The sequence below is a fragment of the Equus asinus genome, chromosome 17, assembly GCF_041296235.1.
Source record: "Equus asinus isolate D_3611 breed Donkey chromosome 17, EquAss-T2T_v2, whole genome shotgun sequence".
Lineage (NCBI taxonomy): Eukaryota > Metazoa > Chordata > Mammalia > Perissodactyla > Equidae > Equus > Equus asinus.
The window spans coordinates 45,051,056-45,067,237 of record NC_091806.1 but is presented as its reverse complement, the minus strand read 5'-3'; the positions used below and the strand labels follow the sequence as shown (position 1 = coordinate 45,067,237).

The 16,182-nt window shown below is 56.2% G+C and overlaps 2 protein-coding genes across 10 annotated transcripts; one reads left to right on the top strand and one right to left on the bottom strand.

Moving 5' to 3' along the window:
* Positions 1-1,301: 1,301 nt before the first annotated feature.
* TMEM134 (transmembrane protein 134) lies at positions 1,302-6,638 on the top strand. Of its 3 annotated transcripts, XM_044762350.2 has the most exons (8): positions 1,320-1,607; positions 2,555-2,619; positions 3,122-3,211; positions 3,342-3,418; positions 5,554-5,736; positions 5,844-5,888; positions 6,089-6,142; positions 6,265-6,638. In XM_044762350.2, exons 1-8 carry the CDS (start codon positions 1,434-1,436, stop codon positions 6,345-6,347), a joined length of 771 nt encoding a protein of 256 aa, XP_044618285.2. In that variant the 5' UTR covers positions 1,320-1,433; the 3' UTR covers positions 6,348-6,638. The 3 variants fall into 3 exon arrangements, with proteins under 3 accessions (XP_014700193.2, XP_044618285.2, XP_070344369.1); XM_014844707.3 differs by lacking the exon at positions 5,554-5,736 and having other exon boundaries at positions 1,302-1,607; XM_070488268.1 differs by lacking the exons at positions 5,554-5,736; positions 5,844-5,888 and having other exon boundaries at positions 1,326-1,607.
* Positions 6,639-6,771: 133 nt separating this feature from the next.
* CABP4 (calcium binding protein 4) lies at positions 6,772-15,491 on the bottom strand. 7 transcript variants are annotated; one of them, XR_011495185.1, is made up of 7 exons: positions 15,116-15,491; positions 14,857-14,887; positions 14,635-14,778; positions 13,169-13,278; positions 12,672-12,819; positions 12,254-12,560; positions 6,772-11,932 (listed from the first exon to the last, which is right to left on the bottom strand). XR_011495185.1 is itself a non-coding variant. In XM_014844706.3 (6 exons), the coding sequence occupies exons 1-6, from the start codon at positions 15,476-15,478 to the stop codon at positions 12,532-12,534; spliced, it is 825 nt and encodes a 274-aa protein (XP_014700192.2). In that variant the 5' UTR covers positions 15,479-15,491; the 3' UTR covers positions 6,772-12,531. The 7 variants fall into 7 exon arrangements, 1 of the variants encoding a protein (XP_014700192.2); XR_011495186.1 differs by having other exon boundaries at positions 6,772-11,705; XR_011495187.1 differs by having other exon boundaries at positions 6,772-10,578.
* Positions 15,492-16,182: the final 691 nt, after the last annotated feature.

Genomic DNA, 16,182 nt, shown 5'->3' with positions numbered 1-16,182 from the left:
CAATGCCAGGTGCAGTGGAGGGCCAGGCAGGATTCAAGGACACTGACTGAGCACACTGACGTGGGGCCCTGCAAAAGCAAGGGGAGAGGAGGGAAGATGGGGAGAGAAGGCGGGAAAAGCAAGGAACAGAACTGGAGAGAGGGCTTGTTCACAGTGATGCTGTGGCACAAACGGAGACTAGGAGTGACTCAACTCTGTATATGAGGGCATAAAATGAAGTGGGGGTGGGTGGGTGGAGGAGGATGACCACCCCTGGAGCTAGGTGGACCTGGGTTCAAATCCCATTTCTACCAAGGGCAAGCATTTGGGATTTTGGCAAAGCACTCGTTCATTTCTTCCGCAAATATTGAGCATCTGTTTAGTGCCAAACACGGTTCCGGGCCCTGTAGACACTGTGGTGAATAAAATGGCGTAAAATGAGATAATTTCAGGTTAAGTGCTATGTGGTGTGAAACTGACTTTAGATTGCTTAGTCAGGGATGGCTTCTCTAAGAGGTGACATTTGAGCAGGGACTCGGATGATGAAAGGATCTAGCCGTGGAAGAGCAAGGTTAAGTGCTTTCCAGGCACAGGGAACAGCACGTACTGAAGTGGGCATGAGCTTGGCCCGTGTGGCCGAGTGGGGTGACACAGGGGCAGAGGTGGACTTGAGATTAGGAGAGATGGGCAGGGACCAGAGCATTCAGAGTCGAGTTCAGATTTTATTCTAATCACAGTGGAAAACCAAGGGACGGTTTTAAGCAGAGGAGTGAGTTAGCAGGGTACTTAAAGAAAAACGTTTTATTTAAGAATAACACACAAAGGATCAGATATGGCTTAAAAGGTCACTTTGGCTGTTGCGTGGAGACCGGATGGGAGGGGAGTGGAAGCCACACATAAGGTCTCTGAGCCTCAGTTTCCACATCTGCAAGGTGGCAAGAATATCCCTCCCGTGCAGGGCCGTGGTGAATAAGGGTGGGGAACAGTCAGTTCCCAGGAGTCTCCTTGGTACTCGAAGAGCCGGCTGGGACGCAGAAGGCTCCATCTCGGGTTTGGGAGGCTGGCGCAGCCTCTTCAAGCCCTTGGTACAGACCTAGGAATTGCGTCCGAGCGCGGCACCTGCTGTTGTTTGCGGAAGCTGCCGCTAGGCGGCACCGCGGGCCCGGCGCCGTTCGGACGAGAGGAGGCCCCGCCCACGAGTCCGCTCGGCGCTCGGCAGCGAGGGCCTGCTAGGGGCATGCGGGGGCGGGGCCTTCGCGAGGGGCGGGGCCTCGGCCGGGTCGCCGGGCCCCCTAGACGGCGGCGTGGGGCGGGGCCAGCGCGCGGGGGCGGGGCCTCGGCCTGGACGCCGGGCCGTCGGGCTCCCTGGACGACGGCGCGGGGGCGGGGCCGCGGCGACGCGGGACAGGCGGCGCGGATGGCGGCGGCGCAGGGCTCTTGAGCCGGCCCGGGCCATGAGCGCCGCCCGGCCCCAGTTCAGCATCGATGACGCCTTCGAGCTGTCTCTGGAGGACGCGGGTCCCGGGCCCGAGTCCAGCGGCGTCACCCGCTTCGGGCCGCTGCACTTCGAGCGCCGGGCCCGGTTCGAGGTGGCCGACGAGGACAAGCAGTCCCGGCTGCGCTACCAGGTGAACGGCCCGGCCCACCTCACCCCCTGGGCGGGACCCCAGGCCGGCGCCCGGAGAACCCCAACTCGGAGACTCTGCTTAGAGACCCCAGCAGGAGCGGGCGACCGCCCCGCTGACGTGGCCCCTGATCCAGAGCCCTGCCCAGACCCTCTCAGCTCTGATTTCGGTCGCCAGCCACCACTGGAGAGCCCAGAGACCGGACCGGGAACTCGCCCCCCACCCCTAGCTGGAGATCCCATCTGGAGTCTCCGTCCATGCTGGGTACCGACCCTCCCCCCGTTCCCACTGCTGGGCTGGGGAGCTCTTTTGTACCTGAACCGGACCTTGCCTGTACTCAGGGGCAGCCCCCTGAAGCCCAGGCCAGATGATCTAACGGGACCCTGCACCCCTCTTCAGTTCTGGAAGTCCCCACGCTACCTTTCCCCTCAAAGCTGGAGGACCCCCTCACATGAGACCTTGCCCACCCTTGACTCCCACTAAACTGGAAACCCCGATTTACCCAGAGGACCTCCACCAACTCTAGGATCCTCTTCTTGAAGACCTGGACCAGATTTCTGGGCTCTAAACCTACAAATCCTGGGCCTGCCCTTTCCTGGCACCCCAAATCCAGAGCCTCCTTCCTGGGCCCCTGAAATACCATCCTGATAGCCCTACCCTGACACCCACACTTGAGGGATCTCCTGGCCCGGGGACCCATGCTGGGAGCCTCAACCTGCCCCTGCTGGCCCCTGCCCCCCAAAGTCCCTAGCACCTACCTCCTACCTGGGTTTCGGTTTCTGTGAATCATCAAACCCGTTCTGCGGGGAGGGCGGAGGGCCAGGTGCACAGCTGTCAAGCGGCCAGGTCAACAGCTGTCTAGGCCTACCTTCCTCCTCCCTCCTGGCCCAACAGGGGAGTGAGGAGGGGCCTGAGCCCACGGCCCCTCTGAACCCTGTGTTCTGAAACAGAACCTGGAGAATGATGAGGATGGAGCCCAGCCCTCTTCGGAGCCAGATGGAGGACTCAGCACCAGGTCAGGGCCAGGTGGGGACCCACCCTGTACCCCAGCTGCATGCCTCTGACTCCTGTCCCCAGGGCCCTGCCCAGTCCTAAATTCACCTCACTCAGCTCTCTCACATCCTGTCCTCCAGGGACTCCTAGCCTGACCCCTAGTCCCCTCATGGGGTCCCTCACCCTGCAGGGTCACCGTACTCTAGTGCCAGCCTCACCCACCCATCCCCACCAGGCTCTTTATCCTGCAGATACTCCCAGCCTGGTCTGGCCCCTACGTCCCACAGGTTACCTGTGCTGCATTAGTCCTTAGCTCGAATCCCCAGCTTCCTCCACCCACAGTCCTGCAGAAAGCTCCAGCCCTTGAATTCATCTTCACCCTATCCCCTCTCAGTGCTCCCTGTCCTGCAGGAACACCCAACCCTAGTCCTTGCACACCCCGGCCACATCATCATGACTCCTGTCCCGAAGGGACCCCCTTCTTTGCCTCCCTCTACCCCCTCACTGGGCCACCTGTCCTACAGGGATTCCGTCCAGACATCCATCGGCAGCTCCCAGTGGTCCTTTAGCACCATCAGCAACAGCACGCAGCGCTCCTACCGTGCCTGCTGCAGGTGAGACCTGCCCTGCTTGAGCCACCTGTGGCCCCTGCCCCAGGACAGGCAGCCCTGGCTATTCCCCCTCCACCCTCCTCCACCCGCTCCTCTCACCTCTTTCACGCCTGTCCTGCTCTCTTGCCGCCAGCTGGACTCAACACCCTTTGATCCAGAAGAACCGCCGGGTAGTGCTGGCCTCCTTCCTGCTCCTGCTGCTGGGGCTGGGTGAGTGCCCCCAAGGGCCCCCGGCCTCCACCCTAGAGGGGTCCACTCTCCCATCCCCCTGGGCACTCTGAGCCTCCCAGCATCCTGAGGGGCAGCTGGCTGCTATCCCTCCAGCCCCATTTTACAGGTGAGGAAACTGAGACCTTGAGGGGCAGGCCTGGCCTCCTGGTCACACAGCCAGGAAATCACATGTGTTGAAAATGGAACCCAGTTAGTGCTCCACACTTTTTTTTTTTTCTTAGCCTGTTTAATCTATAAGGGAATAGAAGGGTAACAGCTGCCGTTTATTCTGTGTCTACTTCGAGCCGGGTGTGGGGCAGGCTTGTCTTCCCTGCCTTGCAGAGGTCACACAGCAAGTGAAAGGTTGGGCCCTGACCCAGAACCCACCTGTAGGGGCGGGTGCTCAGAGCCAGGGATGCTGCGTGCCCTGCCAGCCCGATGCGCAGGGCACCTGTCACTTCCCCTCCTCCAGAGTCAGAGTTGATGAGGACCTCTCTCCTACCCCCATTGTTCAGAGGGGAAACCGAGGCAGGCAGCTCTCATGGCCAGATGTTTTCTGACTCCCACAGTCATTCCATGGGGCTGCGGAGTCACAGTCCCCGGAAGAGATCTACAGTGGGGATTAAGAGTGGCCATAAGAAGGGTCCAGCCGTGGCAGCTGCCCTCCCTCCTCCAGGAAGGTCGAAGTCCCCTGGCCTCAGAGCTGAGCAGGGTCCTCGCCTCAGCTCCGGGTGTCTGTGTGCAGGGGAGGGAGCTCCACTGCCCCCAACACCCCCTGCACACTGGCCAGTGTTCGCACTGGCCGCCTGCCTTATCTTGTTTGATCCTCTCTCAGTGCCCAGCAGAGCGACCGTTACTACCACCCCAGGTGAGGAAGGAAGGACACAGACTCAGGCAGCGGAAGGGACTTGCTCTGCTCACAGCTGGGAACTAGACAAGCTGAGATTTAAACCGACATTAGTGACATCACCAGGCTTGGGGACCACCGTAGGCCCATAACGGGCCTTTGTAGGAATTAGAAAAAGATGCCACCTCTGAGTGGGCCGAGCGCACGGCCCTGAGCCAGGTGCAGGGAGTGAGTTTTAGCCCCCAGCCCACCCCTTTTGAGGTGCTCTTTGCAGGGTGCACACACACAGCAGTCCGTGGGGGCCCCTCGAGCCTCCCGGCTGAACTGCCCCCCTGGCTGCAGGGTCCACCTCCCCATCCCGTCCTCCAACTGGGGACCCAGCACTCTCTCTCAGTCTGAAAAGTTGCTCCAGCCATGACCTCCTCACCTTCCCCAATGCCCCCTGTCCTCAGCCGAAGTCCATGTCCCTCCCCGGGCCTGCGGTCCCTGCCAGATTCCTCAAGCCTGGCCTCTTGCCCCCCCAGTCTGCCAAAAGCTAGAGGCTCCTAGAAAGCCCCAGGTTCCCCCCAGACTCGGGGCCTTTGCCAGGCTGTTCCCTCCATCTGGAACACTCCCCTGCCTCTGCCTGTGCGATGCCCATGGCAAGGCCTCCCCCTTCCAAATGCACCAAAAGTCACTTCCCCTCTGTACCTCGAGTCATCTATGAAATGGGGATGGTAACACCTGTCTCAGTGGGTCCAGGCGACAGTTAAATAAGGCACTGCATGCAACACACTTAGCCCAGGCTGGCAGCACCTGGTAAATGGTGACTAAACGTTGACCGCTCTTGCTGCTGCCACCCCTGCTCAGCTTAGACGCCACTGCCTCCAAGAAGCCCCTCCCTGATCCCCCAGGTTGCCTGATCTTCCCCCACCATATCCTGACCACCCTGATTGTACCTGGGAGGTTCTCTCTCTCTCTTTTTTTTTTTTTTTTGAGTAAGATTAGCCCCGAGCTAACATCTGCTGCCAATCCTCTTTTTGCTGAGGAAGACTGGCCCTGAGCTGACATCCATGCCCATCTTCCTCTACTTTATATGTGTTATGCCTACCACAGCATGGCTTGCCAAGCGGTGCCATGTCCACGCCCGGGATCCGGGCCAGTGAACCCTGGGCCACCAAAGCGGAACATGCGCACTTAACCGCTGAGCCGCCAGGCCGGCCCCAGCTGGGAGTTTCTTGTTGGTTGCTCCACTAGGGAAGGGCCGTGAGGCAGGGACCTCATCTGCTTTTTCCCACGGGATTTCCAGGACCTGGCACCCAGCAAGTGCTCCATAATGTTTGTTGGTTGACTCAAAGGCCACACCAAGGAGCAGACAGAAATCTCTCGTTTCACAGACATTTCCCAGGGCCTGCCAGCTGCCCCGCTCTGAAAACACAGAGCTTGGTGAGCTCCCCAGGGAGGGTCTCTGCTCAGGGGATCTTCAGCTCAGGTGGGCGACCCGTTCCTCAGGCCTAAGCCGTTTTGGGGGTTTCGGGTAGAGGTCCCCGCCCTGCACCCTGCTCCCACCCTCACCCTCGCGGCTCCATCTGTGTGCAGTGCTCATCCTGATCGGCGTGGGACTGGAGGTGGCCCCTTCGCCAGGTGAGCGTCCCCTCCTACCGCGGCAGGCAGCGCTCACACCCCCTACCCGGGTCCTTGGCAAGGCCTCGCACCTGCCAGCGCTCCCACCTTAACAGCCGGACCCAGCCCCTTCTGCCGCGGAGAGGGAGCCGGGCTGGGACGCCCTCAGCCCCGCCCCGGCGCCTCCCTGCCCTCACCCGGCCACTCCCCTCCTCCCGCAGGTGTCTCCAGCGCCATCTTCTTCGTGCCCGGCTTCCTGTTGTTGGTCCCGGGAGGTGCGAGCCGGGAGCGGGCAGCGGGCAGCGGGCAGCGGGAGGGGCGGGGCGGAGCCGGGGCCGGATGCGGGGCGGGAGGGTCCCTGGGCGGGGCCTCGGCGCTGACAGGCCCCGCCCCGCAGTGTACCACGTGGTCTTCATCTACTGCGCCGTCAAGGGCCACCGGGGCTTCCAGTTCTTCTATCTGCCCTACTTCGAGAAGTGAGCCGCCGGCGGACGGCCTGCATCCAGCGTCGCCTCCGAGCGGCCCTTGCGGCCTCCTCGCGTCCCCAGGGGGCGCTCCTCGGGCCCGCGCCCCGCTGTTTCCCTCATCTCAAGGGAAAAGCCCCTTCAGGACCCTTGAGCCCCTAGCTCCACTGGGAGTTTGCTCAGGAAGTTTGGGGCGCCTGGGCCTGGGAAAGTGCCCCTCGCCTGCTCTGTGCCTTAACTTATTCTCCGGCCTTGGGGCTGCTGGGTTGGTGGTGGTTTGTACTAATAAAAGGGGTACTTAATTCCAGCAGAGACGATTGGTCTTTCTTTCCCACCAGCCCTGCCCAGCCCACCAGCCTGGAAACAGCCCACTCCCACAAAGGCTGAGAAAGGATTGACCCGGGCTGATGGGCCTCCAGGACCACCCATCTCCCCATTGTACATGTGACAGTCCTGATGCACCAAGACTTGCCTGACGTCACATGCTGGTTAGGGACGGAGCTGGGCCTGGAACTCTTCTGCCCTTCCGTCCTGAAGGAGGGTGTTCCAGCCTCCCTGCTCCCCCAGCCCTTAGCAGAGTCAGCCCTCCCCCTGTCTCTACCTGGAGGGGCAGTGTTGCCACCTGCCCTGGTGGCCCTGGCCAAGGGCACTCAGAGATGACGCAGGCCTGGGGCCTGGAGGCTGGTATTCTGGTTCCAGCCTGGCTCTGGGGCCCTGGGCTGCCACAGCCAGCTCGGAATGTGGGCCATGACAAGGCAGCAGCCCAGGCCCCTCCCCTCACTGCCCTACTTCCCAGGCCCAGGGGTTGGGAGAAGTAGGGGGCAAAGGACATGGGCGGCAGGGCCCGTATGACAGAGAACCTCAGTGATCAAAGACTCTCAGAACCGCAGAACGCTGAAAACAGATCATCTCAGAATTTTGGAAAGTCCGAGCATCTCGGAATCTTAGGCACCAAGAAACAGAATCTTTGAGAACCCTGAAATCCGAACTCATAATAACCACCATTTATCAAACTCTGAGAAGGCGCCAGGCCGTGTGCTAAGCATTTAACACAGGTTATTTTTGGTAACTCTCACCACCTCCGCCCCATTTTACAGATAAGGAAGTTAAGGCCCAGAGAGACTGACTCACCCAGGGTCAGAGGAACATAACCCAGGGCTCGGGTTCCCTGGCCCAGAGCACATTCTATGACACTGGGGAGGAAGTGGGGAGGAGACAGGCACCGAGCTGGTGTGGTCCCTTGCTGGCCAGCGGAGGGGCTGGCTGAATGAGTGTGGGCTTAGGAGACCCAGTTCATGGACTTCCGCATTTTCAGTCTGTCTCCCCTGGTAAGACCTGAGTGCCATTAAGAAGGGACTTGGCTGGGGCTGGCCTCAACTGTGTCTGCTGCGGCCAGGACAGTGCCTTTAGATTTCTGTGGCTTTGTTGAAGGAATGAACACCCAGACTTCCCACCCTCAGCCCTCAGTCAAGGCACTTTGGGGGCACCACTTGCCTGCAGGAACTCCGAAATCTCAAACTAGCTGTGGTAAGGGGCCAGTTTCCATTTCCAGTCCGTCATGGACCAGTACTTTTGTAAGATAGATGAAAACTAGAAAAGTGAAAGGAAAAAAACATACAGAGTACAAGCCCACAGTTTGTAATACCAGGTTAATTAGACATAAAATTACATTTCAATGAATGTCATCAGAACAGAAAAAAAATGACAAAACCATTCGTTGAAAGTGAGCAAACTGAAGATACATACAGGGAGTTGCTACTGTGCTCGTAACTTTTTGGCATTCCACAATCTTAACTAAACAGAAAGTTATTCCAGAAGCGGTGATTCTCCATATCCTAAGACCGTATCAGGAGCCAGCACGGCAGAGCCCACAGGCCCGCTGCAGCCCCTGAGCTAAGAAGAGTTTTTATATTTTAGTAGTGGTTGGAAAAAAGTCAAAGAATAATAAGATAATAAGACTTCGGGACACATAAAAGCTTATAAAAGTCAAATTTTAGTGTCAACAAGTCACGTTTGGTTAACTGATTATTCATTAAATTTCCAACAGAGCCACCCCCACTCATTTGTATGTTGATTTTGGTTGCTTGGCGATAGAAACGACAACAGCAGAGTTGAGCACTTGCAACAGAAACCACATGGTCCTCAAAACCTAAAATCTTTGCTGTGGGCCCTCTCCAGAAAAGCTTACCAACCCTCAGTCTGTATGAACACTGGCAGAACACTGTGAGTCATAACGTTTAAAGTTTTTGGGTTTTTTTAAGATTGACACCTGAGCTAACAACTGTTACCAATCTCCTTTTTTTGTTCCTGCTTTTTCTCCCCAAAGCCCTCCAGTACATAGTTGTATATTTTAGCTGTGGGTCCTTCTAGTTGTGGCATTTGGGACGCTGCCTCAGCATGGCATGACGAGCGGTGCCATGTCCACGCCCAGGATTCGAACCGGTGAAACCCTGGGCCGCCAAAGCAAAACGCGAGAAGTTAACCACTCAGCCACGGGGCCAGCCCCAATACAATGTTTAAAGTTTTAATGTGACCAACACGTTTGCTTTTTGGTGGTTAATTTATGTAATCCAAGTTGGATTGACAGCCACACTATCCTCAGAGAATAATGAATATCTAAACTCTAAATACAATTTCCTTTTAGTTGGAAAACATTAATAGTCGTATCCAGACTAGGAACATTGGATTTCCTTAGTGAATTGTAACTCAATTTGTCCCTAATGCTTTTTGCCAAATAGCCCATCTTTGTCTGATATGCCTGTGGTTATACTAGCTTTCTGCTAGTTAGTTTTCTCCTAGTGAATCTTTTTTCCAAGCCATCGCTTTCAGCTTTTCAGTCATAGTTATGTTTTGAGTGTGTCTCTTAGATCCTGCACTCAGCCATGGGGAAGAGCCTGATAGCTGCCCTTTGGTACTGCTCTCTGCCCTTAGGGTAGAAGAACCTCTGGTAACTAGCTGGGCACATGGCCACCCAAAATAAAGACCGCATTTCCCAGCATCCTTTGCAGCTAGGTGTACCAGGTAAGGAGCCTTCCTTCTCTATTCCTGCCCCTGTTCTGCCACCTGGAAAACAAACTAACATGCACACACCCTAGGAATGGCAGAGCAGCCAGCAGAAGGAGCCTGGGGCCCTCAAGACCTCACAGCTGGATTTTGCCTGAGACTTCTGTGGGGGACATAAACTTCACTCTAGTTTAAAGCATTGTTATTTTGGGTCCCTGTCACTCCCGGGGAGCCCAGTCTAATATTGATACTTTCTTCTTGGACTGAGACTCTCTGACTTTTAACTGAAAAACTTAATCTGCTTATGTTTATTGTAATTTTTGACTTTTTTAAGCATTATTTCTACCTTCTGTTTTAATGTTTTCTATGTTCTTTTTCTTTGCTTTCTTTTCCCTCTTTCCCAGCCTTCTATTGGCTTAATCAGTAATTCTTCACTTCCTCTTTTTCATCCTCTGTTGATTTGACTGTTGAATGGAACATTCTACCTCTGTTTCTGTTATGTTAATGGTTACCCTGAAATCGTCAACAAAGTCTAAAGTTAATCAATAAATCTATTCTTCTCTAGGAAAAAAAAGAAAACCATGTCAGCATGTCTAAAGCACCCCCTCCCATTTTCCATTTTACTTTTGTCTATTATTTTAGTCCCTCCTTGTTTTTAAATTCCCCCAAATTAATATTTTTACAGTTAACGCTTCTTTAGATCTACCAATATATTTACTGATTTTTTCCCTGACTGTTATTTCGTATGTATTCTGCCTTCATTCTGGATTGAATTTCCTTCTTCCTGAAGCCCACCCTTCATCAAGAGTATGTGGGTGGAAAACTCTTTCAGCCTTTGTTTGTCGGAAAAGTTTATGGGGCCACCCGGTGGCACAGCAGTTAAGTGTGCATGTTCTGCTTCCGCAGCTCGGGGTTCACTGGTTCAAATCCCAGGTGCGGACATGGCACCTCTTGGCAAGCTGTGCTGTGGTAGGCGTCCCACATATAAAGTAGAGGAAGATGGGCATGGATGTTAGCTCAGGGCCAGTCTTCCTCAGAAGAAAAGAGGATTGGCAGCAGTTAGCTCAGGCCTAATCTGCCTAAAAAAAAAAAAAAACAAAGGCCAGCCCTGTGGCCAAGTGGTTAAGTTCACGCGCTCTGCTGCGGTGGCCCAGGGTTTCGCCAGTTCGGATCCTGGGCGCGGACATGGCACCACTCATCAGGCCGTGCTGAGGTGGCGTCCCACATGCCACAACTAGAAGGACCTGCAACTAAGATATACAACTATGTACTCGGGGGATTTGGGGAGATAAAGCAGGGGAAAAAAAAGAAAAAAGTTTACATTTCACCTTCATTCTTGAATCACAATTGAGCTAGGTATAGGCTTCTTGGCTGGCAATCATTTTTCCTCTGCACAGTGAACAATTTATTCCATTATCTTCTGGCAGCTGTTGTGGCAGTGAAAAGTCTTTGGAGAGTCTGATTCCTGTTCCTCGGTAAGTAATCTGAGTTTTCTCTCTAGTTCTTTATGAGATTTTCCTTTTGTATTCTGCGGTTTCACTGGGAAGCATCTAGATAATATATGTATTTTTGTTTATCCTTCCCTGGCTCCAGGGTGCTCCTGGGCACCTGTCTTTGTGGAAGTCTTTATGGAAGATTTTCAGCCATCATCTCTTTGAATATTGCCTCATGCCCATTCTCTGTACTTTCTCCTTCTGAGACTCCTAATGACAAATTTTAACCATCCTTTAATATTTTCCATCTTTTTATCCCTCAGGGCTAGCTTATGAGTGATTTCTCAGAGAAGCCTTCCAGTTCATTAATCTCTTAAATTATGTCTCATCTGCTTTTTAACTTATCCACTGATTTTTTAAATTCCAATGGCTATATCCTTAATTTTTAGAAGGTCCATTGGGCTACTTTTTTTTTTTTTTAAGATTTTATTTTTTTCCTTTTTCTCCCCAAAGCCCCCCGGTACAAAGTTGTATATTCTTAGTTGTGGGTCCCTCTAGTTGTGGCATGTGGGACGCCACCTCAACGTGGCTTGATGAGCGGTACCATGTCCGCACCCAGGATTCGAACCGACGAAACACTGGGCCGCCTACAGCGGAACGCGCGAACTTAAGCACTCGGCCACGGGGCCAGCCCCTGGGCTACTGTTTTTTAAATCTTCCTTTTCTCTTCTCATATTATCCTGTAACAGCATCTTGATCTCTCTTCCTTCTTTTATCTTTATTTTTTTCCATTGACTTTGTGGTCTCTTCTGGACTGTTCTATCATTGACACACTTGGGTGCTGAGTCTGTTTTTGTCACATCTGCCTCGTCTCATTTGTAATTTCATCTTCAGAAGTGACAGGGTGGTTGTTTTTTTCGTTTTGAGCCTCCTGGGCCCTGGGTGGAGAGAGTGCCCTTCTCAGCGGTTTTTCCTATTTCTTCAGCTCTTCGGACCGTAGTGACAGACCGCGCTCCTGCTCGAGGTGCAGCCCCGAGTTTCACATTCTCCAGGGAAGCTTTTCCTGCTCGAGGCCTTGAACCCCTGTAACCTTGCCACTTCCTCAGCCTGCTAGGTCGAGGCATAGTTTGGTCCCTTCTCAAGAACAGGGTCGCCCTCTGAGACCCTAGAATGGACTCAGGGTCACGTCTTGCTCCCCAGCCTCTTGCAGGTCCCTTGTCACCCCTGAGTGTCACAGCCCAGGCTCCCGAACCTCTCTGCAAGTCTGAAGCCCCCATGGTGTCTTTCCCTCCCACCTCCTAGCTTTACTACCTGGGGTCATCCCTTTCTTTCTTTGAAGTTCACCCTGTTTGGTTTTTTTTTTTAAACACTTCTACAAATAAGTAGTGGGAAGCATCCAGCCACCCCCTCTATTCCCCATGTTACCAGAATTCCCTCCCAGCACTGCCACGTCTTTGAATGCTGCCAGTGCCAGGGAGCTCCCTACCTCCCAAGGGGCTGGAGAGATCCGAATCTTGCTCACACCGGGGAATGATGGGCACTTGAGGGCAGGTTTCCTCCAGGCAGCTCCCGTGGGAGGGACACGAGGACAAGGGTGAGTCGGTGACATCACAAGCCAACTTTGCAGCCAGGTGTCGTCAGGGGCAGAAGAAGCCTGGGGGCTGCTGGGTCTCTTCCATCTCGGGCCTCGTGGGGAGGGTGTGCAGCATGAACCCTGCTGGCTTCTGGGGCCAGAGGGGTGACGCAGTCTCCCCTCCTGGAGCCTCAGTGGGTGGAAAGCATCATCACAAACTCTGCAGGAGAGAAGGGGTGGGGCTCGGGCTGGTCCAGCTCAGGGATCCCAGGAGGCGCTGGGCTCAGCCTGGGAGCTGGAGGGGTAGGGGTTGTCCGGAAGGGAGACTCACCGTCAAAGTCTACAGTGCCGTCCCCATTGAGGTCCACATCTCGGAGCATCTCGTCCAGCTCAGGACCCAGCAGCGGCTCCCCCAGCAGAGCCGGTGCCGCCTGTCGCAGCTCCGCCATGGTGATTCGTCCATCCCTGTCCTTGTCAAACTAGGATCCCAGCAGGGCTCAGCCCCTCCCACCCAAAGCTGCTTCTGCCTGCACCGGTCTCCACCTTGCCACGTCCTGTGCCTGGATGCCCCCATTTTCACCCATCCAAGCTCCCTCCTCCTCCCAGGCTGAGACAGGGGGCCCCCTCTCTAAGAAGTCTCCCTTGGGGGATCCCCGAGCTGGAGGTGAGCCAAACCCTTTCTGACCCCTCCCTGATCCCAGTGCCACCACCTGCAGGGCTCTGGGCCTCCAGAGGCTGAAGCCACCAGCTTCCCCTGGCCTGGGGGGGAGGCTAGCAAGGATGCCATCCAGCCACCCACCCACCACCCGCCTCGACCACGCTCCACACCTCTCGGAAGGCGATGCGCAGCTCCCGCACCCCCAACATGTGTGCCGTCTCCTCCCTCAGCTTTGGGCCCATCATTTCCACAAACTCCTCGAAGTCCACACGGCCACCCACTGCGGACCCAGGCAGAGCGTCACAATGGTGAGGGCTGGGGCCCAAGGAGGGACGTCATGAGGGCCAGCCCCTCCCCAGCTCTGCTTCCAGGAAGGAACATGGGTGTCCATGCCCTGCGGGGTGTAGGCAGCTGGAGCCCTGCTTTCTGCTGGGGGGTGAAGAGCTTGGGTGCACTCAGTGAAGTACGCAAGTGTGGGGGAAAGAGACCAGGCTCTGGAACCAGACAGCCCCGGGTTCAAACCCTGGCTCTGCCGCGGATTGTGTGTGGCCTTGGGTGACTTATGAAACCTCCGTCCTCATCCTGGGACGAGGATGGCAGAAGCTACTCTGTGGGCTGCTGTTGGGGTTGGAGCTCATGGCTGTAAAGTGCTGGAACCCCGTAGGCGGCAATAAATGCCCCTTAAGCAGACCCATGTGGTCCCTTGGTTCTAAGACGGCATCCATTAAAAAAAGCTCTGATGGTCAATTAACAGCTTTGGGGGAAAGAAAAGAAGGATGACACTAAATGTTCACATCGGTTGTAAATCACATCCCATTTGGGAAACTGTGAAGAAAAAAATAATGCAGGTGTTCTGGAAGGAAGGGAATCTGATATGGGTCTGAGGACAAATGAGCTAATGATAATCACACAAGTGCCGCCCATCCGACATTTAATCGCAAGGACCGGCCAGAGTTCTGTCACACTAGGCCTCAGAGAACCTCAGAAGGCTCTTCTCAGGAGCCTGGCGGGGGGGCGGGGGGTCTGAGAGAAAGAGAGAGAGGGGGTGGCTAGTACCAGCAGGGAACTGTTTTTTTTAAAGCTTGGCCCTGAGCTAACATCTGTTGCCAATCTTCCTTTTTTTTTCCTCTCCCCAAAGCCCCCCGGCGTATAGTTGTATATTCTAGTTGCAGGTCCTTCTGGTTGTGGCACATGGGACGCCGCCTCAGCATGGCCTGATGAGCAGTGCCCTGTCCACACACAGGATCTGAACCGGTTAAACCTTGGGCCACCGAAGCGGAGCACGTGAACTCAACCACTGGGCCACGGGGCGGTCCCAGAGCAGGGTTGGGGGGGGGGGTGGGGGTGGGAGGGGTGATATGCCCCGAGGGCCTCTCTTGGATCACCAGGTGACTTCCTCCATCCCTGGTGTCCCTGCATCCGACAGGGCCAACATCCAACTGTCAAACTGCCCTGGAATCTGCCCCCTGCCCACTTCCGCCATCACCCCTGGGACACTCCCAGAGCCACCTCCCACCACCGCCTCGTGATCCCCCTGAACCATGAGGCTTGGAGAGGACCAGGGCTACCCAGCCTCCAGGAAAAGCCAGGCGGCTCGGGCCCTACCCCACCCTGGCCAGTGGGTTCAGGCACTGACTTCGCATCTTGACATGCTGCGAGACCTCGATGAGCTCCATCTCAGTGGGCATGTAGCCCAGTGTCCGCATGCAGGCGCCCAGCTCCCGGTAGCCGATGTAGCCATCGCGGTCGGTGTCAAACTCCTCAAAGGCAGCTTGAAGTTCTGCCGGGGAGGAGGGTCAGGCCCAGGGAGACAGGCTCAGGGACACCTCCCACCCCGCCACCAGCAAAGGCCACTCACCGTCCAGCTCCTCGGGGCCCAGCTCGCGGTCCTGTAGGGGTATAGTCCAGCATGTCCCCCAAGCCAGCCAGGGCTTGGGCCAGCCCAAGACCCATCTTTCCCCAAACTGCTGAAACCCAGCCCCCACAGCCCAGGATCCCTGAGTCTGAAGCAGAAGCGACAGGAGCCCTCAGTACTAGGGGCAGGGTGGGCTGAGCCTGAGGACATGAGTCCCCACCCCGACCCTCAGACTCCCAACCCTGCCCAGGCCCCACCTGACCTTCCCAAAGACACGGTTGAGCAGGGGCCCGTATGTCCTCTGAGCAGCATCATGCTGGGGGTCAGAACGATGCCGGTGGGACTGGCGACGAGAGGCTGACCCAGGGGCTGCAGGGGTTGGCCCCTCCTGCCCTTCTCCGGTCCTAGAGGGATTCTTGCTGCTCCCAGGGGCCTCAGGGCCCTGGATGGGGGTCTGCTCCCCAGAGCTGCCCTTCCGGGACCCTCGAAGCCCCCTCTTGCTCTTCCTCGTGGTCAAGGGGTGCCCCTCAGCCCCATTCGTGGGAGCCATGGCCCCCTCAAGGGGCTTCTGAGGGCCGGGGGCCAGGTCTGGGCCATGCTGCCCCTTTGCCTGCTCTGTGGCCATGTGGAGATGGGCGACAGGGCTCAGAGATGCAGCACCACGGAGCACCCTTGGCTCTTGGGACCCATAAAGCTGCTTATGCACCCGCACCCTGGGAGCTGCTGGCCTGGGATCGGGCCCTGAGGGGGATTAGGGTAAGTGAGGCAGGCAGCCCAGGCCCTAATCCCGGCCCTCAGCTCAGGGGTGGCCAGGACAGAGCCAGATGGGTCAAGAGAACTGTCCTCAGCAACAAGGGGTGCCAAGACATGGTAGCTGCAACGAGCTTAGACTCCAGCTTTGCCACCTCAGAGCTGGGAGACCCAGCAAATTCACCTCTCTGAGCCTCCGTGCCTCATCTATAGAATGGGAGCAATATTGCTGAAGAGTCGAGACTTCAGCCGGGTTGTGTGACACGGGCAGGACTTAGCTGAGAGAGGACACGGGAAGGCATCGCAGGCAGGAGGGAGAGGGTAGGCAAAGGCTGGAAGGTGGGAGAGCATAGGACGAGCTGCCCACCGCAGTCCCCTCATGGGTGACATCCTGGCTGGAGCAGAGGGTATATGAAATTGAGGAAGAGAGGCCAGATCACCGAGGCCTTGAATGCCGGATTGAGGGTCATGGAGGTGATGTCAGAGGAGGTGGACCCCAGGGGGGACACAGGGCCTGCCCTGAGCTGGAGAGGCCCAGGGTGAGGGGGCTTTAGCCATCTGACCTTGCCCAGGGTTGGG